This window comes from Cricetulus griseus, assembly GCF_003668045.3.
Source record: "Cricetulus griseus strain 17A/GY chromosome 1 unlocalized genomic scaffold, alternate assembly CriGri-PICRH-1.0 chr1_0, whole genome shotgun sequence".
Classification (NCBI taxonomy): Eukaryota; Metazoa; Chordata; class Mammalia; order Rodentia; family Cricetidae; genus Cricetulus; species Cricetulus griseus.
In genome coordinates this window covers 48365361-48389196 of record NW_023276806.1, presented here as the reverse complement: position 1 = coordinate 48389196, position 23836 = coordinate 48365361, and the positions used below count along the sequence as shown (strand labels likewise).

The following is a 23836-nucleotide window of genomic DNA, read 5'->3' as shown; positions in this document are numbered from 1 at the left end:
GAGAGAGAGAGAGAGAGAGAGAGAGAGAGAGAGAGAGAGAGAGGGAGGGAGAGAGAGGGAGAGAGATAAAGATATGTCATTAAGTACAGATCACACCTCCTCAAAATTTAAAGGAAACAAATTATAATCCTCTCATCATTCTTTTTCTCAATAGCATTTAGGGTGAGTTATCCTTTGGCTGAGATTTCTGCTTTCAGATTTGTAATTGAATTTCTCTGAATGAAAAACATCTGTTTCTGTTCCGGCATAGAAACCAGAGTAAGCATAGTTTCACACATTATCCTTCTATATTTACTAATGAAGCTGCTTTCTCTTCTGACAGCATAGAACACACAGCTTGGACATTCAATGAAAACCAGACTACATATTGTGACCATTAAGAACACCAAGGCCAGGCAGCGGAGGACCACAGACATCAGCCCACAGCATCATGGATGAAACTGACTTTTCGGAAGACACAACCTATGAACAACAAGAGGACTTGCCTTATGATGGGGTCTTTTCTCAGATGAAGATGTGCAGTTCTTACAACTTTACCTCAATAAACGACACCCTAACTGTCTCAGAAGAAGTTGTTCTGCCAGGAGAAGAGTCCCAGGAAAAGGCTGCACGATATAAGATGTCCCAGAATGAAGCTGTAGTTATGACCTCCGATAAGATCACTGAAAGTGCTGTCAATGACAGGTGTGATAAAGATAAACAGCGTGCCTTGGCTTCTTGTGTTACAACTAATAAAGGAGATGCCTCAAAGTCACACATTTTGGATATTTTACTCCATCACCTCTCCAGGGAGCACTTCTTGAGGAGGCAAGGCGGCATTGCCTATGAAACTCTCCCAGAGACCTTGAATGCTAACAGTCTCAGTGACACAACTGTTCTTACAAACATCATTTCATGTTACGCAAAGAATTCTTGCCCCAAAGAACAAACCCCGGCATTCACTCACCAACCCAGTCCCAAAAGTGGTGCAGAAAACAGCAGTAAGCCTGGTTTCTTTCTAGGCACAGCAGAAGAAAGTAACTCTCTCTCAGAAAAATCAGTGACGGCTGGGCAGGGAAGTCATGAAGAAAATCCAAGCTTTTTAAGTAGATCTAAAGATCCAGGTGATAAACAAAAGAACTGCCAAGGGCAGACACCCCAGAGACAGCTGACTGAAAAAGCAAGTTCAGGCACCAGGCTCAAATATGGCCAAGATCAAGTGCACTACCAGCTTCCAGACTTTTTTAAGGTTGCTCCCAAAGTGAAAATCCCTAGAAATGCCATAACTAATAAACTTTTTACAATAGCTAACCAAGCCAGCTGTTCTCCTAGGTTGAGAAATATATCAACAGTTGTGCAAGACAATTTAGGAACCATGTCTGGGCCAAATTGTGCTCAAAAGCCACAACCAGAGCAAAAAAGAAAATTTACTGAACTTTCACAACAAACCCAGGTAAATGAGAGTGGTCCCTATCTATACTGACCTAGGCTGGTCATCCAGGGTGGTCATCCCAGGGTGGTCATCCAGGGTGGTCATCCTAGGTTGGTCACCCAGGGTGGTCATCCTAGGGTGGGCTTGTACACAGAGCTTAGTTGCAGTTCTGAGGTTTTGTTAGGCCTCTCGGTTATCCTGGACAAGTGAACAGGCCTCTCAGAATCTCAGTGGTGACCTCATGAAAAGAATCAGAAGCCAGATTCAGAAAAATAGAAAGGAAGATAAAATCCAAATTCCTCAAAGCTTTTCCAATATACATCTTTCTTTTTTTTTCTTTGTTGTAAGTTTTTCTTTCTTTCTTTTTTTTTTTTTCTTGAGACAAAGTACCTCTATGGTCCTGGCTGACTTGGAACTCAAAATGTAGACCAGACTGGCTTTGAACTTACAGAGATCCTTTTGCCTTTGCCTCTAGATTGCTGGGAATAAAGGTACGTGTCACCAGCCTCCAATATATTTCTTAAATTCATCTAAATTAAAAAAAAAACATTGTTTGAAAGCTGCATACATACATATAATAAAATCCACTTTTTAGTTCCTCCCCTATTTTCTTCACTAATTTTCCTCATAATGCTATCTGTTCTTTTTTTAATGTTAAATTTTATTATGTTATGTGTATAGGTGTTGCTGCACGTATGCATGGCACCACATGTGTGTCTAGTGCCTGCAGACTGCACGGATCCTCTGGAACTAGAGGTGCAGATGGTTGCCAGACATGAAGTGGGTGCTGGGAATTGAACCCTGGTCCTCTGGAAGAGCATCCAGTGCTCTAACCACTGAACCATCTCTCCACCCCTCATCTTGACTTCTAAACTCAGCTCTTCCCTGAGAGTCATCTTCAAGAGCTGGTTCTCCTCAGGCCCCAAGAGAAAATTGGGCCCCAAATTCCTTCTTTACAGGGAATGTCCCTGATTTGCTTGTTGCCTTCCTGCCCCCCCCCACAAACAGTGTCTCATGTAGCAGAGGCTGGCCTTGAACCTCTGATCTTCCTGCCTCCACCCCCCAATATTGGGATTACAGGAGTGCACCACCACACATGTCTTAGAATGGCCTAACCTGATTTGCCAAAGAGTATTCATTTATACAGCTGCCGTCAAATCTCCCTCAGGCCACATTACCCCTCAGATCTACCAACTCGAAGCTTTCGCTTGCTTCTTCTTCATCGTCATCATTTATACAAGTAAGTGCAGAAAATGGGGTTCCATAAGGCCACAGTCATGCAAATATATAATGCATTTTTAGCATGCCCACCCCCACAATACCCCGCTAACTTCCCTTTCTCCTCACTATTCCTTCCCCTTCCTTCTTCCCCCTAGATCCCATTACCGCTACATCCTGTCATTTGTTCTTATATGATCTTATGTGATTGTATAAAATCTAGAGCACACAAGTGAAGGAAAAGAGGTAAGATTTGTCTTTCCGAGACTGAGTTCGCTTAGTATGATTATCTCAGGTTACATCCATCTTCCTGAAAATGGCATCACTAACCCTTCTTTATGGCTGAAAAGTCTATTATATGTGAGGCGTGTTTTCTTTATTCATTCCGCTTGCTGGATACCTAGAATAGTTCCACAACCATGTAGCAATAAACATCGGTGTGCAAGTATTCTGTGAGACACTGACTTGGAGTTTCTAGGGTGAATTCCCAGGGGTGGTACAGCAGGGTTATATAGGAGGTCTATTCTCAGCTCATCTCAGCCTGCTTTGGCTCATTATAGCCTGGAGGTGTCCGTTTCTTCTATTAAATCTGCAAATTCGGAAGGACCTTATCTTCAGTTTTCTATTACTGCCTCCCTGAGAGGCCTGGCCCTGTGTCCTATGTACATTATTCCCTCAGTTATTAATGCTAAATGAAATAAAGCTAAGCTCTTTATCACCACAATTCAAACATTATATTAGTGCCCTTTTAGTCTAAAGTTTTGTTAATGGCTAGTCTATATTATTTCTCTTTCTCCTTATCTTGTCTTCTCATCTCTACCCAACCTCCTTTCCTGATGAGGTCCAGGATTTCATTGATTATTTAAAGTTCAATAGGTAAATTTATCTTTTAAAAAATCACAGGAAAGCCTGGCGTTGGTGGCCCACGCCTTTAATCCCAGCACTCGAGAGGCAGAGGCAGGCGGATCTCTGTGAGTTCGAGGCCAGCCTGGTCTACCGAGTGAGTTCCAGGACAAACCTCCAAAGCAATACAGAGAAACTCTGTCTCGAAAAAACCAAAAAAAGAAAAAAAATCACAGGAAAGATTTTAATTTTTTGTTACTGAATTGTCTTCCTTGCAAGCCAGTGTAAAGGGAATTCTGGGTGGAGTAGCACTGGCAGCCTCACCCTATAACTCTCCTTTATAACACCCTTCCAGCTCAGCTGAACACCCTAAAGATTTGGGCAGATACCCACCCCTACTTGGCACCACACACAGACACAGACACAGACAGACACAGACACAGACACAGACACAGACACAGACACAGACACACACACACACACACACACACACACACACACACACACACACCTGCAGCCAGCAGCCCACTTGGCCTGACTGGGCTGTTTTCTGTCTTAGAGAAGTCTACATTCTTGTGATATTGGGAAGCCTTGGGGTCCCTCTCTCTTTACAAGAGAGAGCATTCATACATGGCCAGTTCTCAGTGGCCTGTGGTTCATGGGAGTAGAGTAGATGTCCACTCATCTTTCCTTGGCAATGCTTGAGTTTGTCAATGAGCTTGATGTCAAGCTTCTGATTTTTTTTCCCACCAGCCCTATCAGCTTAAATTGGAGAAGTGGACCCAATAGTTTTCTTTACTGGATATATCCATAATGGTCAGAGTCAATTTTGAACAGCCATTTATCTCTCTGGCATGTTTATGTTTCTCAAGACCCTAAAGATGAACTGCTCAAGGTTTAAACCCCTGTCCTACCAGCCTGCAGCAGTAGGAACCAGCACCATCTTGATGTGTTTATCATTTAATGCATATTGTACTATTACTAGAGTCTGGCTACTGTGTTTGGTATTAACAAGAGCACCAGCAACAGAGCTGTGACAATTTTGACAATGGTCCTTGCCCTCATGGAGCTTTTATGTCTAAGAGAAATGTTGGCATATTCTACAAGCTAGTGTCGAACACAATCACAATGTCAACTGAATGTGTACCCCAGTTAATCCTGATAACAGCCCCATAAGGTACATCCTCTATTGTCCCCACTTTACCACCAAGAAATTTGAGGCTTATAGCAATGAACAATTGCTTGTGTCACCCAATCACAGTGTTACAGTGTCACAGTGAAATTCAACCTCAACATGGTGTCACGGCTTGGACCATAGCATTGTGCTGCTTCCTCAATGACCAGGACACAAGGCATTCTTTTATTTTTTGTTTATTTTTAGCTATTTATTTATTTTGGTTTTATGAGACAGGGTTTATCTGTGTAACAATCCTGGACATCCTAGAACTTGTTATATAGGCCAGGTTCTGTGTGCAACAGCCCTGGCTGTTCTAGAACTCAATTTGTAGACCAGCCTGGTCTCGAACTCACAGAAATCCACCTGCCCCTACCTCCCAAGTGCCAGGATCAAAGGCATGTGCTACCACTGCCTGGCTGACACAAGGCATTCTGAACAACAGTGTCATTGCTTAGTCTCCAAAATCAATGCCTTCTTACTCTTTAATTTTGCAGATGGAGCCTGCCACACACACCAAACAAGAAGCTCTCACAGGTAGCGTCTTAAAACTATTATTTATAGAAGCATTTTGAAACCTTAAAAAATGTGTTGATTGTTACAGACTCCTATTTGTAATATTTAGCAAAACTGTGGTAAGTAGAAATGAATGGTAGCCAAACTTAGCCTTTTTTGCATAGGAGTTGAATCTGAGAAATGTCACTTGAAGTTGATCCCAACAAACTGGAAAGATCCTTCCCCAAATTCTTACATATTTCAAAAGATCTCCCAAGGAAAACAGATGTGCCAGAAACTGAAAGAACAGACCGACCAACTGAAGACTAAGGTAAAACTTATTAAGAACACATGTGTGTGTGTGTGTGTGTGTGTGTGTGTGTGTGTGTGTGTGTGTATTCACACACACATATGAAAGTCAGAGGACAGCTTGCATGAGTTGGTTCTCCCCTTCCACTCTGTGGGTCTCAGGTCATCAGGTTTAGCTGAAAGTCTCTTTGTGCACTGAGACATCTCAGTAGCCCCAAACACCTTCAAAGTTTGTCAATAGCAACAGAAACAACAAAGGTCAACCAGAAGAGGCCATGCTGTGAATAAAATATTGCATTTTTTTCAACGACAGGTACAAGACTTTTCCAGAAGAATAAAACAGGACTCTCTCTGTCATTTGCAAGACACAAGACTGGTAATGAACTTAATCCAGTTTTTAAATCTTTACTTGGGAATTCCAATGGGTGAATGCAGAAGTTTCCACAGTACTGAATAGTTTGTACAACAATAGGAGAAGGAAGTGGGGAGGGAAATGAACCACCTTAGTTTCTGGAGCTGTGCAGTTTAGAATTCTGTTTCCATATGTATTTATCCTTCTTTTTTCTCAAGGAAGCTATACTTACCTCACCAGTCACCCTGTGATAAACCTGAGACCATGGAATATTCCAGAGGAGACCATGAAAGCCACTATAAAGGGCAAACCTGTCATAATGGTTGGGCCCTGGTAAATTTCAATTGCAAAAGTAGCTGGTATCTGGCAACTTGACATATAAGACTTTCTGAGTGAAAACACTCAGAAATGAAACTCAAAGCAGGGCTTCCAGATCGTAACATTCAACACGCTTCCACACCCTTGCCTGTTATCACAGCCAATCAAATGACTAATTTGTGTTATCATAGGAAATGGAGGCGTAGCAAGGGGGCAAAGGTTGAAACTGGACAAAACACATGGGCTAAATATGTGGAAGACAGGATTTAGGCCACAGGGTCAGCACCGGGAACAGCAAGAAGACCTAATGTAGGCTTTAGCCAAATTCAGGGCAAACTGTGCTGCAGAAACCCCACACTATGGGCCAAAGCCAGGGAAGGATCTAGTGATTATTAATTAGCTGATCCAGTCATTCATTTACTCATGATATTAATTTAACTGCTCTGTCATTCAGAAAACAGTTGTCAGCAATTTTTTTAATGTCCCAATCACCAGGGAGTCAGAGAAACACCTCCTTTGCAAGCATCTTTTATTCTACTAGAAGAATGATGAAGAGACCATCAGAATGCAGCTTGTGGGGTGTGACAGCTGACGCCATTGCAGTCTTGTGGAAGTTCACCCTTTGCCATTAAGGGGGGACTTTGGATGGTTCTCAAAGTGACTGTTCATTTGGGTATTACAAGAGGAACAGAGTGAGCTTGGCAGAACCGGGAACTAGAATCTTCCAGACAAAAAAGAAACAGCAAGTGCAACAGCACAGAGGCCACACACAACTAGTGTGAGGACCGGTGTGTCCCCCTAACTCACCAGGTCAGGCTCAGGATGCACACAAAGACTATCAGGACAGACAAGTCCTGAAAGGGCTTGGATTGCATCCTGAGTTTGATGGTGGAGCAACAGGGAAGGGCTTGAAACTAAGGCATAGCAGGCACTAAGGGGTGAGACTGTAGGTAGGGACTGTTAAGAATAACTTGACAATATTGGGCAAGTTATAAGGATCTGAACCAATGCTGCAATGAGGATGGAGAAGGGGGTGACAGACTTAAATGGGGAAAAAAATCAAGAAAAAAAGGAGCTGTGGAAAGTGATAGAGTCCTGGTTTAGATAACCGAAGACAGAAATCAGTGGAGGAGCCAGTTCAGAAAGGGTGTGGCAAGCAGTACAGCTTAGGAAGTTTGAGGTCCCTTTAAGGACCTTCAAAGTGAGGAGATACAGCTGCAGGAAGTTAGAGCAATGGATTTGACCCTCAGCGGTGTTTTGGGTCATAACAGACAGTTTGGTGGAATGGTTGAAGTTATGGTGTGGGTGAGATGCCCCCAGCCAGCAAAGAGAGCCACGGGGTAGTAAGTGGAAAGGGTCAAAGACAGAGTTCCAGGTGATAGGGGAGCCTGGGGTGTGTGTGTGGGGGGCAGTGACCCACAAAGGAGACTAAAGAGGAAGGACTCCCAGGGTCAAGCAGACCCGAAGGGATGTTGAAGCCAGGAGAAAGAAGGTTGTGAAAAATAGAAGTGGGCAACATGGCATCCTGTGCTCAAGAAAGAAGCAAAGTAAGATATGGGCGGATTTGGTTTTTGAAATCTTTTTTTTTTAAATTTAATTTAGAAACAAATCTTATTTTATATATCAATCCCAGTTCCCGCTCCCTCCCATCCTCCCATGCCCCTCTCTGAATCCCCTGCCCATCTGATATGGGTAGATTTAGCAAGTCAGATATAAGGGCCTTTGCCAATCTTGGAAGCTAGATCTAGAAGCCAGAGTGTGGGAGCTAAGGAACAAATGATTGACAAAGGACGGTGTCCAAAAGGAAGAATGCAGACTTTTTGTTTGTTTGTTTTTCAAGACAGGGTTTCTCTGTGTAACAGCCCTGGCTGCCCTGAAACTCTCTCTGTAGACCAGGCTGGCCTCAAACTCACAGAACTCTGCCTGCCTCTGCCTCCTGGGTGCTGGGATTAAAGGTGTGCACTACTGCCACCTAGCAAAAAATACAGATTTTTAAAGGGCTCAGCAAAGCAGAACTGATTCGAACCATTGGCCTTCAGGGGCCTCCACTCAAGAAGCTTCTTTCTGCTTGTACAGGCTAAAGGACCCTTCCGGGTGGGACTTTTACAGCTGTAGCTCCTTAGGGAGTCAATCTGAGAGCTGCAAGCCCACAGCATTCAGTGCTGGAAGGAGGGCTAAAGCCAACCTTCTTAGTACAATGTAGAGGAAGGCATTTGGGCTTGAAATACATATTGTTAGGCATATGGTAGTATGTTGTCCTTAATCTCAGCACTGTTAGCAAACTAAATGAGATGAATCATGGCATCTTCTGAGATATGATTTAAATACCAAAATTCTTTTGATCTTTTAGACCTAGTCTTAATATATAGTCCCGATTAACCCAGAACTCATCTTGTAGACCAGGCACTCCTTGAACTGGAGATGATTCTGTCTCTGACTCCCATACATGGAGGATTATGGCTATGCACCAGCCACTATGCCCGCCTTCTCTTTCCTTCTTACCCTCTTTATTTTGACCACCTAAGTCTCCTCTCATAGCTGTCACCGCCATTTTCCTGCTTAGAGTTCCTGATGGCTAGCCCTCACTTTTTGCCTGTGCTCATTTGTCCATGCTCATTTCTCTTGGGCATTCATGCTCACTGTGAACTCTCCCTTGACCCTCACTGATAATCTCACTCAAGCATATTAGCCTTCCCAGACTTGTCCCATCCCTTCCAACTCCCATCTTAAGAACCCCAGTGGCCTCTGTGAGAGTTCATAGCATCAGTCAGCATCCTGGCAGGGACCAGATGGTTGACCCAAATGTGGTAATGGAGGAGAACTTAATAAAGGAATTGCTTTGCAACAGCCCTGGCAAGGCTAAGAAAAACACATGAAGGATGTGGGGAGATACTTCACCCCCAGTCTTAAAGGAGCAGAGGAAATGCATGCCCTGGGGCCCCAGGGAGCAGCTGCAGCTGCAGGAGTAGCTGAGACGTTCTGTGGCTTTTGGTAGAAGGATACAACTAGTCTGTGAAGGTGCAACAATGGGAGAATCGGAGAAATCAGGACTCTCGTTTTTAGGTACCTCCTCTCTCCTGCTGCTATCTTCCTTTGGCTAAAAACAACTGAAGCCAGGGTAGAAGGGCCCTGAAAATGCAGAGGAGCCAGGGGCAGCCTCCTGCAGAGAAAGACAGAGGGTCTTTAGAGAGAAGGGAAACCTCCTACCAGGTCAGCCATTTGTATGTCCTATAGTCAATAGGTTTCCAAAGTTATGTTTATTTGTTTTCAGTACTTTTTGTTTGTAAGGCAGGGTCTCACTATGTAGCTCAGGCTAGCTTGAAACTTTCTATACAAACCAGGTGGGCCTTGAACTCACAGAGCTCCATCTGCCTCTGTCTCTAAAATCCTAAGGTTAAAGAAAGGTGTATGCCCAGAATTTCTATATTAATAGGCATTTATAGTAATAGCAGCTGCAATCTATTGAGTGTGCACAGATGGAACCCACTTAGGATAGTTTGACTGGGTTTTTGACTCTACATGATGTAAACATGATACCCATTCTATAGATGGTTTAAACTGAGGGTAAGGGACCCACAGATCTGACAAAGGAAAACTGCTAAAGCTTGAAGTTAAACAATAGCCTTTTTTGTCACATTAGACACTTGGATTCACCCTCATATTGAACTTTCCTTTTTGTGTGTGTGGAGTCACTCTCTTCTCTTTCCACTCTAAATAATTTTAAAATTCATTCCAGAACTCCAGGCTAAGCTTTTTTTTTTTTAATTTCCTGGTATGAATTAAAGGAACCCATTGAGTAGACGTAATACTTGTCAGCTCTTTCCACTCATAGCATTTAACAGGAAATCTTGATGCCAAAATAGTTTAACGATTGATGTTTGGAAATAGCACCCTGAGGTATTTTTCCCTGAGGCACAATTTTACTTTTTAGAAAAATAAATGAAAGCTGTCTAACTTACACTGCATAATTAGCTAGCAGCAATGGGTCTAATACTGGTTTTCTCCCCAGTGGCTTGTTTTTTTATTTTTGTTATTGGGGGAAAATTTGCCACGTTTCTGCCTTTTAAAGGAAATTAATAGAGTAAGTATATCTGTTTTCCAGGGAATCTCTCATTTTGGCAGCCATTTTCAAGACAGGCCTCTGTCCACATTGAGACCAAAGTTACACAATGTTTATTTATATCCTAGCTACAACCACACTGTGTCTGGTATGAATATAAATCAGAAGGGTTTGAACTGCAATTATATCCCATATATGGGAGAAGGTCTCTACACTGGGATGAGGGAGGGACCCGGGCTTTCCCCACTTATTTGAAGCCACATCAGGACAAGCAAGGGCCAATAGCTTGAGATGGGCTCTCAGCCTCATGTGGGCTAACATGGCAATGGGTAGCACCCCATGCAATGTCAGGGTCTTGCAGAGTGCAGAACCTTAGCAAAGGTCCACCCAATGGCTAATGTAGATGATGTCTGTCTGCAGGGGCAAGAATTTGGCAAATTCATTGAGTAATCACTTACTTCCGCAGCTGTGCTCTTAGTAAAACCGTATTACCTTTTGAATCTAGGTGTGGTGCTGCAACCTGTAATCTCAGCACTCAGGAGGTGGAGACAAGAGGATCTGGAGTTCAAAGCCAGCTTTGGCTACATAGTGAGTTAAAGGCCAGGCTGGGCTACATAAGATCCTACCTCAAAATCAAAATAAAGCATATACAGTTGCACACCTGTCGCCCTGCATTTGGGAGATGAACACAAAAGGATTAGCAGTTCAAGGTCATCCTCAGTCATTCCGTGAGTTCCAGGCCAGCCTAGGTAGGCTACATGAGATTCCATCTCCAGTAAAGAAATGGATAAATGGACTTTAAAAACAGGATATATCTCAGTGACAGTGTGCTTACCTAGCAACACACAGACACACAAATTAATATGCAAAAATAACTGTGGATCTGATTTGTCTTGCTCAGAATAAACCCAATAGGCAATTATTTTTTTACACATTAACAGAAGAATCTATAGTCAATAAATAAGTCTACCTCTAAAGTGGGAAATTACCAATACGGATCCAAGTAGAAATATAAGGGTATTTAATAGGGAAAGGCCTTACTTACAGAGCGACCTAGCCAGCCAGCATGGCAGCAGTCTGTACAGCAAGCCGAAAAACAAAAGCGAAAGTGAAACCCAGCCACCTGAAACTCTCACTCTACGTCACCCTGACCACGCCCTCGAAGGCGTGGTCAGACACACCTGTAGCCAGCCCCTAAGTAGGCTTGGCTACAACTTCCCCTACAATTCCCCTTTTAGTCTAAAAGAGGATTAAGACTTAACAGTGTAAAGTCTTAACTTAAAAATTAACAATCATAAAAGTGAAATATAAGAAGACACAACAATCTGCTTATGTCACATCCTAACTATCTATTTTAACTAAACCCTAAAGTCATCTGAAAGAGGTGTCCAAGCCTGAACACCTCCTTCCAATCCCAACCATAAACAATAGGAAGCTATCCCTAACTAGGTATATACACTATCCTAAATGACAACAATGGGGAAAGGGGGTGTGGCATCCTCCAAGTTACTTCCTGCTGAAATGGGACGACGATATCCTTGTGGGGTCCTGTAGGAAGAAAATGTTAGTATAGTAAAAGTCTTGAATGGATTGTATCCAGTCCATGTTAGATGGGATTTGCTTGATTGAAGATCTCACTTGAAATCCTCAACTTGATTGAAGTCAGTACCCATAGCTCTGGCAGAAGTGTCAGTTGAAATGGAGCAAGTTGGATCCAGTGCAGTTGAGGAGGTGTGACCCATTTTCTTTCTGGTGTGTCCAGGGATTGCTGTCAGGCAGGTCTTCATTGGCTGTGTGGGACTCAAACATAAACAGAGAAGTGTTTGCTTGTGTATACTGGAAAAGGCAACCATGGGGAATAACAATTATGAGAGGGTATACATTTTGAAAGAAAGAGCCAAGAAAAGACAAAGACAGTCCCCAAATTCTTCTTTTATTCTGCATTACATCAATTGGTTTCTTGATACAATACAGAAACTCTAAAGTTTAGTTAAATAATGTGCTTGGATTTTAGAGGAGGAATGCCAAACCCACTTCTAAATTCAGCATTGGTTTAATTGAATAGGGACTAGAAAAATAAAGAGAAATAGAGTTCTCTGAGAGACAGCTGTAAAATTTACCATATGGCACATTCCTTTTGTTTGATGGTTATAGATACCTTTTCTTCTTAAGCATCTACCCATGAAGTGTCCTTTGCCTTTTCCATTGTTGTAAAAGATCATGACCTCAGAGATTTATAGTTATATCTGCCACGTATGGTTTCAGTATCCCTTCCTGTCCTTCTGGTCCAATGCAGACCACCGAGTTAACACTCTGTCGAACTCTAGATAGAGTTCCAATTCCTAAAAATTGTACATTTGCCTCTCTAAGACGCCATTTCTGAGACCAAGACTTTTGGGTAATAATAGTTACATCTGCCCCAGTGTCTACTAAGCCAGAAATAACTTTATTATTAATTTTTACTTTTTTAACTGTGGCCTTTATCATTAATAGAAGCTTGCCAAAATATGTGTTTCTCATTATGTCCAGTCACATTTGATTCTTCATCACTATTCAAACTACCATCTAGAACAGTATCATTTTTCACAATAGGCAAAGAACTATCTATTCGTCCTGTGAGAGATTGTCTCCCACTGTTACTGGGAATGACCAGATCTTTCTTGAAGTGGGGGGCTTCTTGAGTCCCCCCTCGGGGTTTCCCAGCCTTAATGGGTTTCCTTGCATGTCCCTGGTCAATCTACATTCATTAGTCCAGTGTCTGCCCTTACCACATCTTCTACACAATCCAGAAGGCAGTGGCCTTCCGTATGAGGCATTGTTAGAATTCGTTTGTCTACAATTTCTCTTAGTATGTCCCATTTTACCACAGTTGAAACATCTAGGTTCCTGGAGCTATGGAGACCATATGAGACAACTGATTCTTTAATATTCTTAAGATCCTTCAGCTGTATAGGTTGCCATTCATAAGCCATCCATCCATGAGGGTGTTTCTTAGAAGCTGGCTTTTCTACCATGGTAGCTGGGTACACTAATGGTGTACGAGTAACAACCTTAGGGGAATAGTCATGATACCTGGGTGGAGTAGATGCCTCTGATTGGAGTGATTCTGCCTCTGAGGCATCCCAGTGATCTTTAAGCCTCGTAATGATATCCTTATGAAAAGTTTCAATCTCCTTAATCATTAAAAATTCCAAGCATGTTAGTAAATCTGTAAATTTCTCTAACTGCTCCTCTACATGTTTTTCTAGTTCTTTAATATGGTCATCCTTAGGCAGCATCTGGATGGTATGGAAACTGCCTTCTAGGTATTGGAGTCTAGATTCAAGGTTATGATTTGCTGATTTTGAGTCCTCAGCAATTGACCGTATGGACCTATGTAATCTGTCAGCCCTGTACTGCAAATTATCTTCCAAACATTCAAATCTAGACTCAAATTTGTGATCCGCTACCTTATATGCTTCAATAATTGGTTGAATGGCATTGTCCAATTCTTCAACTCTATCCTGGTTATTTTTCACCTTTGCATCTAGTTTCTGGGTAACATTGCCTATCTGAGTTTCTAGCTGGCTACAGATATTCTTTAGCTCATCATGGTCTATTGACAGCCTCGCCTTTAAGGCCTCAGACATGGAGGATCTCTCTGTGTTTATCTTATCATAAATACGCTGCATCTCATCTTGGGTAACAGACAGCTCTGTCTTTAGCGTATTGGACACAGAGCCAAGCTCAACATCCAATATCTGTTCCACTTGCTGCACAACTGTGGTCTGATCTAATCTGTTCTCCAAAACCTCATTGTGTAAAGCTGTTATTTCCTGCAAGCAGTTGGTGAGGTTATCTCTGTCCCTGTTCCTGAGCCCTCTGGCTAGTAATATTATTTGTACCAGTAGGCTAATTGCCATTATGGCATATAGGCCAGTAATTGGCAAATTAGTATTCTCCTCAAACATTTAATTTACGTAATAAGCAAAAATTTTACCAATTTTAGCAAATGGTAAATATTCCACCATAATTTTACCTGATTTCTACTCCAGATGCAGTAACTATCTTTGACCAGCAGGTGGCATAGGCGTTCAGCTACTCGGCACAGTGTTTGGCAGTGGTGGGTGGCAGCAGTGGAGAGAGGTCACAAAGTGGCTGCACTTATCTTAGAGAGTATACGGCCTTGTGGCCGCAACCACTGAAAAAGATGTGGCTTTACCACAGCAGTGGCCAGGGGAAGCCTCTGCTGAAAGCCGAGGCCTACTGACTCTAGGCAGCTAGAAACTGTCTCCAAGCTGGGCAGACAGTTCTGAGCAGCTCAGCCGCAGCAGGAATGCACTTGTGGGGTGCAGCGGGTGGGCTGAGCTGGGAGCACCTGTGGAGAGATGGCACTTTCCCAGCCTAGACCGCAGGCTCAGTTGAACCCACGGCCTGTCCCAAATGGGGTGGAGGTTTCCAATATCCTGCTCCTGACAACCAGATATAGTGGGAAATTACCAATACGGAGTCAGGTAGAGATACAAGGGAATTTAATAGGGAAAAGCCTTACTTACAGAGCTACCTAGCCAGCCGGCGGGCAGCAGTCTGTACAGCAAGCTGAAAAACAAAAGTGAAAGTGAAACCCAGTCACCTGAAACTCTTACTCCACGTCACCCTGACCATGCCCTCGGAGGTGTGGTCAGACACACCTGTAGCCAGCCCCTAAGTAGGCTTGGCTACAGCTTCCCCTACATACCTCCATCAGTTTCTTCCCCCTGATATTTCCAGAATACAATCTTGTCTTCCATTTTATAGAAAAGGTCATAAATTTCCCCCCAAATGTCTTTCCTATATCTCCATGTCTTTTTTTTTTTTTCTTTAGTTACCACCTGTTGTCTCCAGGCATGTCCTTGAACCCTCACTTTATACAACCTGGGGGTCTTGGTCTCTATCATCTCACTTTTTCTTCCTATTGGAGCTTGAATCCATGGTCTTGTGTATGTTAGATATGGTGGTTTGAAGGAGGAGGTCCCTCATAGGTTCATGTATTTGAACACTTGGTTGCCAGATGGTAGCTCTGTTTGGGAAGATTTAGGAGGTGCAGACTTGTTGGCGGAAATATGTCTTTGGAGGCAGATTTTGAGAGTTTAAAGATTTGTTTCATTTCCCATTCACTTTCTTCCATGTTGGCTTTTTGTTTTTGCTTTTATTTTTTTCTTCATGCTTGCTTTTGGAGATGTGAGAGCTCTCGATTCCAGCTGCAATGCTTGCTGCTTGCAGCCACATGGACTCTATCCCTCCGGAATTGTTAGCCCAAATAAGTCCTTCTTCCTGTAAGTTGTCTTGGTCATAGTGTTTTATCACAGCACCAGAAAAGGCACTAATAGGCCAGACAAACACTCTCCTACTGAACTGTGTCTCCAAACCTCCTCACTTCTTTGTCATAAGGTATGGTCTCTCCTTGTCCCCGATTTCTATATTTTTTAAACTCTGTCTCTCTGTCTCTCTCTCTGTCTGTGTGTGTGTGTGGGGGGTGTCCATGTGTGCATGTGCTCATGTATATCAATGTGGGTACATGAGTGTCACGGCATGCATGGGGAGCAAAGGACAGCTTTTGGGTGTTGGTGATCTCCTTTCTCATGGTCGAGGCAGGGTCTGTGCCAAGCTGGTTCGTCTGAAGATTCTGGATGATTCTTCTGTTTCCCTCTCTCATCTCACCACAGGTGTTCTGTGTTTACAGCTGTGCACCATCACATGTACCCAGCTTGTTATGTGATGACTCAGGTTGTCAGGCTTACAGGGCAAGCGCTTTTACCTAACTGAGCCACCTCACCAGTTCTGATTCCTTTTCAAAAAAAATTCCCATTTAATCCAAAGTCATTTAAGTGAATGTTGGATAAAGTATGTTCTTATATAAATATGTACATATGTTCATAACAAACTTGTTAGGTTATTTGTGGATTTTTATGTGCCCTTCTATAAATTCATATAACAATTATGTCCTCAGAATCACAGCTCTTAGAACTGTGAGAGTTGGGGGCAGGGATGTGGCTTGCTTTTCATCCTCACTTTGGTTTGATCCTCAATGCAAAACTGGGTTCCCTTTCAACAACTCATCAGTAAGACTTTGCATCCAACTCAAGAGAAATAGCGCTCTTCTTTAGCAGCACCAGGCAGCTCAGCAGGTAAAGGCCTATGTTGTCAAGCCTGAGGACTTCCGTTTATATTCTGGGACCCAGAGACAGGAGGGAATCAGCTTCCACTCCTTGGACCTCCACACAAATGCTGTGTCACACTTGCACACAGACACAGAAACACACACACACACACACACACACACACACACACTAATGATAGAAAAAAAAGCAAACGTGAGTGACTGCGACATCATCAGGTCCAGAGAAGCAAGCTCAGTCATGCCAGGGTGGAGTAGAGATGTTGGAAGCAGTCAGTGAGGATTGGAGCCTGGACTGCTGGAATGAAATCTAAACAGGATGCTACTACCCTGGGCAGATGTGCCTTTTCCTTCCTGCCTGAAGATGGGCAGCATGAATGACATGGCCCAGGGTCCGATTTATAACCTGTTTTCCTTAGCTTGACTGCTGACTACACAGCCCAGAGGACGCCTGTTTGTAAGTACCTACTCAAGGAGTGGACGGTGCCATCTTCAACGTGGAGGTGCTACGTGAAGACATTAAAGGGAAAAGTGATGCACAGGGTGCGCTTGGGCCCCTTCTCTTCCCCGGTGCGCTCCAGTCATTCTGGATGTTGTGGTATCTGTATCCTCTTCAGCTTCAGATGACAAAATACAGCCGCTGACAGCGTCATGTGGCACCAGGAGAAACGCTGTTTATGTGCATGTAGACTCCCAATTCCAGGGCTTGCTGGATTCTGTTTTAATCCTTGACTTGCCGAAGTCTTATGAGTCATATGTTTATGACTCAACACTGCAGTTCAAAATGACAAACCACTAAAGAGCTAGCTCTTCTGAGTGAATAACAAAACTTCTGAGGATCATGCCTGGATAAAGATTTTTCCTCCTCATAATTTTAGGCTGCCTCTTTAAATATTGTTTTTAATTATGTGCACATGTCTCTGTGTGTATGTGTGTGGGGGGGTTAATACCTGAGCGTAGGTACTGTGTAGGCCAGGGGCATAGGATTCCTTTGGAGCTAGACTTAAGGTAAGATACCTGATGTGGTTGTTGGGGATTAAACCCAGGCCCCAGTGGAACCATCTCTCCAGACCCCTATAGTCCCACTTTTAAATAAATAAATAAATAAATAAACAGCAAGTTCAGTAAACTAATGATTTCCTTTGAATCCACTTCTGTGTTCTGTCTCGAAAATTAAATTCTTTTGGATTCCCTATACGTGCAGGCTTGAGAAGCAACCACCAGTAGCTCCCTATGCCTTTTGGTTTTTAGTTTTTGCACCACGGGCACTTTATCAGTTGAGCATCCTCCCCTCTCTCATGTTTAACTTTTTTGAGACAGGGTTGTGCTGTGTAGTCCAGGTTTCCTGGAACTTTCAGTGGGTCTCTTGCTTCTGCCTCCCAGAGTACAGGGATTACATATATCAGCCACCACACCCAACTCAACCTTTTGTTTTTGTAGCTTCAATTATCAGACCAATTCAGACAACATTAAGATGCTGAGGAACTAAGTCATCTAAATAATTGCCTTCGACAGACTCGTTACTTTCATGCAGTATCGAAGACCCAGCCTGAAGCGGATATTCAAAATCTGAATGAAGCTTTTGTCAGCTGAAGCCAAGATTGATATTATATAATATAAGTGTGAACTCTTCCAAAAATGTATGTCTGCCTCCTCCAGGCACTTGTTTCCTGGCCAGATCTCACTTACTCAAAGGTCAGCTTCAGAGGGATGACATTCTGTGTTTGCCCCCCTCCTCAAAGCAGAATTTCTTGTTCCAGCCTTTGTGCAATCTTAGCCTGAGTCTGGCTTGTTTTGTGCCCTGACACCCTAAATACCTGACATGGAATCGGGGCTCCCGTCAGAAGCCCTGAGTCCTTTGGATTTAACAACAATCTCAGTGTTGCCCAAGAGTGCCAACACTGGTGGCATAGTACCCTGCTAAGCCTGAGCCTAAGTTAGCTTCAATTCTCAGTATGACGTCCCACTGAGCCTGAATCTGAGTTAGCAGTGGGAGGAGCCTGAGTAAACCCAGTCATTGACCAACAAGTCTGCATTTGCTCTTTATTTGGTCCTAAGTTCACAGCAACTGTTATGAAGTGATGACATCTATATACTCCAGTTAGTCCTAAGAAAGAGTCTACTAATAATCCTATTCATTCATTCATTCATTCATTCATTCATTCATTTTTTTTTTGAGGTAGGGTTTCTCTGTGTTGCTTTGTAGACCAGGCTGGCATTGAAATCACAGAGATCCACCTGTCTCTGCTTCCCGAGTGCTGGGACTAAAGGCGTGGGCCACCACTGCCCGGGTTTAATTTATTCATTTTTATAGTGATTATTGGGAGATTCTAGGTGCTTCTCTAGGAATATAGTTTAGAATGGAAAATCACCTGCATGGAGATGCTTGTGTCTCTGTGAGGACTTAGCAAACTGAATCAGAATGATTGCAGAATAATAAAAAGGGCTTTGGGGGGAAATACATTTTGCTGGACTTCGCAACCCAGGCCACCTCAGTTCAAATATTGGTTCTTTCACTTGTCAGCTGTGTGATCTTGGGACAGTTATGCAACCTCTCTTTGCCTCAGTTCCCTCCTCTGGAAAATGGGAATAACAATGCCTGTCTGGCGGGGTGGTTAGCACACTTAGATGAGCTAATGTATGTAAGGTACTTAAAACAGGGCAGGGTTCAGAGTAAGCATAACACCTGGGTGTTAGCTTGTCATGCCTATTAAGTAATGGGATAGGACCGGAGTGAAATGGGACAGGCCAGCATCCCAAGGGATAGATGGTGGCCAGGGGCATTTAAACTGAGTCCTAAGGTGAGATCCCAGCAAGGTGAAGAGATTGAGCAAAGGACAGGAGGTAAAGTAAAGACACCTTGGGGTGTTTGTGTGCTGACCTGACTGAGTCATTTCCTAAAGCTTGTAGTCGTAATGGCTCCTTCTGTATTCCTGCAGATGACCAAGGAGCACACTGGCTGTCTTCCAGGATCCCGGAGCTCAAGAAGTGAGGTGACAGGGCTACCAAGGGCAGGGCCACAGGAGATCACCTCCAAGGAGCTCAGTGAGCTGGCCCCAAAGATGTGAGTCCTCTCCCAGATGCCTCCACCACTCAGCCTGGAGCGGGATAGGGATGGGGGCTGTGCCTGCATCCAGCCACACACATAGCCCAGAGGCAGAGGGCAAGGGTCCCACACAGCAAAAATGACAAAGGTAGAGGAGCCGAGGGACATCCGCATGACATTGTCCCATAGCTATCTCCTTCTACAGGCTCAGGAGCACTGAACTAAATTCCCACAGGCCATCCACCAACTGAAGAAGGAAGTTTGAAAATTAGTTAACATTCATGTACCTTTTCTTCCTTCTTACTTAAAAAGCAAACAACAATAAAACCTACTTACCTAAATAGACCAAGTATGGACCTAGCTGCTCAGGATTAAAGAGATCAAACAGCCATCACCTGGTTGCCTGCTACTCTGTTGGCTCCTTAATTTAAAGTCCTGTTGCCAGGCCTGTGATGCCTGCCTGCAATGCTAGTTACTCTGGAGGCTGAAGCAGGTGCGTCACAAATCCAAGGCCTGCCCAGTTTGCATGAGTTCCAGGCCAGCTAGGGCAACTTCATGAGCACCTGCCTCAAAATTTTAAACAATTGGAAAAGACTGGGGATGTGGCTCAGGAATAGAGCACAGGGCTAGCATGCATGGAACCCTAGGTTTGACTCTCAGTGCCCAAACCCTCAAATTCCAAAACCCTGTGGTTGGATATGATGGACATCGAGATTGTCAAGATGACCGGCTCACTTGCTTTCCCTTTTTCTTTCTTCTTCCTTCACACTCCCCTTTATCCTTCCCCTTCCTTTCTCTTCCATCCTTTCCCCTCTCTCTCCTCTCTTCTTTTCCCTTCTTGCTAGGAATTGACCCCAGGGTCCTCGAAATCTAAACTCAGTTTACCACTGAGCTCCACCTCAGCCCCAGGTTCTGTACCTCTTGGACAGCCTGATGTTACAGCTAGTAACGTTGCTGTAGATAATGTTTTCCTATCCTTTCAGTTCTGGAGGGACTTGGGGGTACCTGGACCTAGACCAGGGCATCTCTGTACTTGGGGGTCATCCCTGCATCATATTGAAAGATAGGCATTGATTCAGTAGGTCTGGTATGAGCCTGTGCTGCTGTGGATAGAGGTGGTACCCGTGTGGGGATGAACATTTGAATAAGCAGCATCTAGAGGTTATTTCACTGTGAATGAGTTGGAAATACTTATATTTCTCAGTTCGGATTTCCTCTTCCCATACAACTGTGTCAACTTGTGTCAAGTTGATGAAAATCAACCATTACTAACTGTAATAGTCAGAAAACAATAATAATAATACAATAATTCTGTTGGCTGGGAGCTCTGCTTTATAAAGACTTTTTGCCGAGGAGGAATATTTTAGACAGGTGAGGCATACATAGGACAAATGGCAAGAAAGATAATAAAACCCAGGTCTCCCAAATTGTTTGAGGACATCTCCGTTCTGCTGCTGTAAATGTAGTTTAAATGTTAAGTGCAGGGTTGACTCTGTGAGCTTAGCAGTAATAAAGGAAAAAAAAGAGGGAAAGTGGCAGGGGAACTATAAATATGAGAGCCAGGCATGGTGCATGTCTGTAATCCCAATATTTTGCAGGTAGAGGCAGGAGGATCAGGAGATCAAGGCTAGTCTGTGCCATATGAAACCCTGTCTCAAAGAGAGAGAGAGAGAGAGAGAGAGAGAGACAGAGACAGAGACAGAGACAGAGACAGACACAGAGAGACGCAGAGAGACACACACAGAGAGAGTAATGTACTTATTACAAAAGTACTCAGGAATGATAAAAGTATAAAGAAAATTTCCCAGCAAGGAATGGTAACACATTCCTGTAATCCTAGTACTTGGGAAGCAGAGACAGGAGTCTGCAAGTTTGCTGCAAGTTTGAGGCCAGTGTGGTCTATATAATGAGTTCTGGGCCAGCTAGAGATATATAGCAAGAACCTTCTCAAAAAGAAATTTCCCGGAGAGAGATCGGTCTGTAGTGCACAGCCTTCCGGTCTCTGCACTTCATGCGTCTCTCCACAGTTGACTAGTTTCTTAGACTCACATTCTAGCATTGTAGGGACTGGATCACACAGTGTACACTAGACCTTCTCATGAGGCAGGTGGGTGCCAGTGTGCAGGACGCCCACCCCCATGGGAATGCCAGGCTCCCCTGCTCCAGCCCACCCTAGATAGTCTTTTATTCACAACCTTTGCTAGGCTGGGAAGTAAAACCTGGTATCTCCCTGTTGTTTCTGTTTGACTGTGAAATTCACCAGCGTTCCTTTGTTTATTGGCTACTCACTTTCTCTCAGACACCAACCCTGTACCTACATTTGTCAAATGCCAAAACCTCAGTTATTTTTTTTTTAAAGCAGACAGTTGGGAAAATAGGAAAAGTGTATATTGTCACTGTGGAAATCTTAATTCTGTCCAGGCCTCCAACAAGGAAGCAGAATTGGGGTTAAGAACACACTCGAGTGAGTCACACATCAGTAAAGGGTAAATTGCAGCTCAGCAGCTTACTGATCTGTGACCTTGTCAAGTTCTCTGTGTATAATAAATAGCATATCCATCATTAAAGAGAAGACAGCAGAGCTAGGATGACAGAAAGTCACAGATAAGCGTGCATGAGAAGCATCTGGAAGACCTCATACTATAGTATATAGTGGTTTCTCTCCACAGGAAAAAAAATACTGAAACCCTTCAAAAAATTAATGAGCAATAGGATGTGAACTAAAAGGCTGTGTGTAGGAAAGAAAACAAAAACAAACAAACAAACAACAAAAAAAACATAAGAGATGTGTTCATTTCCTTTTATACTAGAAAAATGCTAATTGATACATCTTGGCCCCCCATTTTTTTTTTTTGCTAACTTTGAGTTATTGAAAACATTTTCAGGTGATTATTCTTGATACTGAGAAAGGTGTGGTCAAGATGAGCTTCCCACATTGTTGGCAGCTGTGTCATCCAATCGTGAAACTTGTAGAAAGCAATCTGGCAAACATGTCATCACACAAACATGCTCAAAACCTTTGGCCCAGATGTTTCCCTGGGAAGTAATTCAAAATGTGGAAAAACCCACGTGTTCAGTTATGCTTGTGCCAGTATTGTTTATAATGGTGGAAAAAGGACATTTATGTTCTTTTTCCATGAAGGATAAGACCACAGTCAAATTACATGGCAGGTGCTGTCAGCCCTTGCAGTTAAGTTATGCAGTCATATGTGTTTAAGGAGTTTATGTGTTCCCATCACTTAGGTTATCAGTTGTCCCTAGATCTCATATTAATTCATGAATGATTACATTTCTTCGAAAAACAAAACCAAAAACCAAAACCAACTTTGATCTGGAGTAACCGGTGGTCAGACTGGTTTAAAAATTCTCTTCTAGGGGCTGGGTGATAGCTCAGTGGGTAGAGTGCTAACTGTCTAAGCTTGCTGACTCAGATGTGATTCCTGGAACCCACGTGTAAAGACAGATGGAGTGGCTCTCCCACAGAGAGTTGGGAGGTGGAGATGGGAGAGTTGCTGGCTAGTCTGGACTACATAGGGCATCCACAGAAACAAGAGAGGCCAGTTTTCAAGGCCAGCCTTGTCTATGTCTACACAGAGAAACCCTGTCTCATAAAACAAACAAAAAGAAAGAACAAAAAACTATAAACCCATCTCAGTAAGGTGGAAGGTGGAATGTGTCTCTTGAAACTTGTCTTCTGACCTCCACACATACACTGTGGCAGGTGACACACACGTACATTCCAAATAAATAGCTAAAAATCATCTTCTGGGGTAGGGCTGTAGATCACTTCCTTGGCATGGATTCATTCCATCCTTGCACCAAAAGAAAATCCCTACGACTTCCCTATCTGTTCATCTTGGAGTGGAGGGTGGAGGACTTTGAAAATAAGGTGAGCACGGGGGAAGGGGAAGTATTCTCTCATCTGTACTCCTGATTTCAAATATTTTTGGAGGAAGAAAGAGGCACAAGTTAAGACCGCAGCTTCCCTTCCCCAAACCAGACCACGACAGGCTCTGCCTACTATGAGAGACATCAGAGACAGTGTGGGCTCTTTCCTCCTGTTCCCCTGGGCCCACTCCTATCTGTAAGAGTTGCCTGGCAATCGTCTCTGATCCTGATGTGGCGAGGTTGTCCAGGTCGAGCTGTGTGCTGGGCTGCGCTTTGTGGAACAGGAGAATCCTAGCAGTGCCCGGGGAAGGCAGGCATGTGCAGACATGATGGCACACCATCCGTACCGTGCTTTCTGCTGCCCACTCCTTGGTGGGTGAGGGCTTCCTGAGAATGGGTGGAAGGCTGTGATGGAGTGAGCATGTGATCCAGTGAGCATGGATGATAGCTAAACTAAGCCACCGGCTAGCTAAGGGAATCCTGTTCAGCCAGCCTTCTGGTTCAGTAGGAGACCCTGTCTCAAGGCAATAAGGTGGCCAGCAGCGGCCTCTGCCTTCGCGTACTCCATATACTCATTCATGTGACT

The 23836-nt window shown here is 43.6% G+C and overlaps 1 protein-coding gene across 1 annotated transcript in view; it reads left to right on the top strand.

The window, feature by feature from the left end:
• The first annotated feature begins 430 nt into the window (after positions 1 to 430).
• LOC100767707 (protein AKNAD1) overlaps positions 431 to 23836 on the top strand; it is a 37003-nt gene continuing 13597 nt past the window's right edge. Inside the window, exons 1-5 of the mRNA XM_027395529.2 lie at positions 431 to 1432; positions 5144 to 5183; positions 5327 to 5472; positions 5764 to 5826; positions 19256 to 19380. Coding sequence (XP_027251330.1) covers positions 431 to 1432; positions 5144 to 5183; positions 5327 to 5472; positions 5764 to 5826; positions 19256 to 19380 — 1376 coding nt within the window. The remainder of the gene's footprint in view (positions 1433 to 5143; positions 5184 to 5326; positions 5473 to 5763; positions 5827 to 19255; positions 19381 to 23836) is intronic.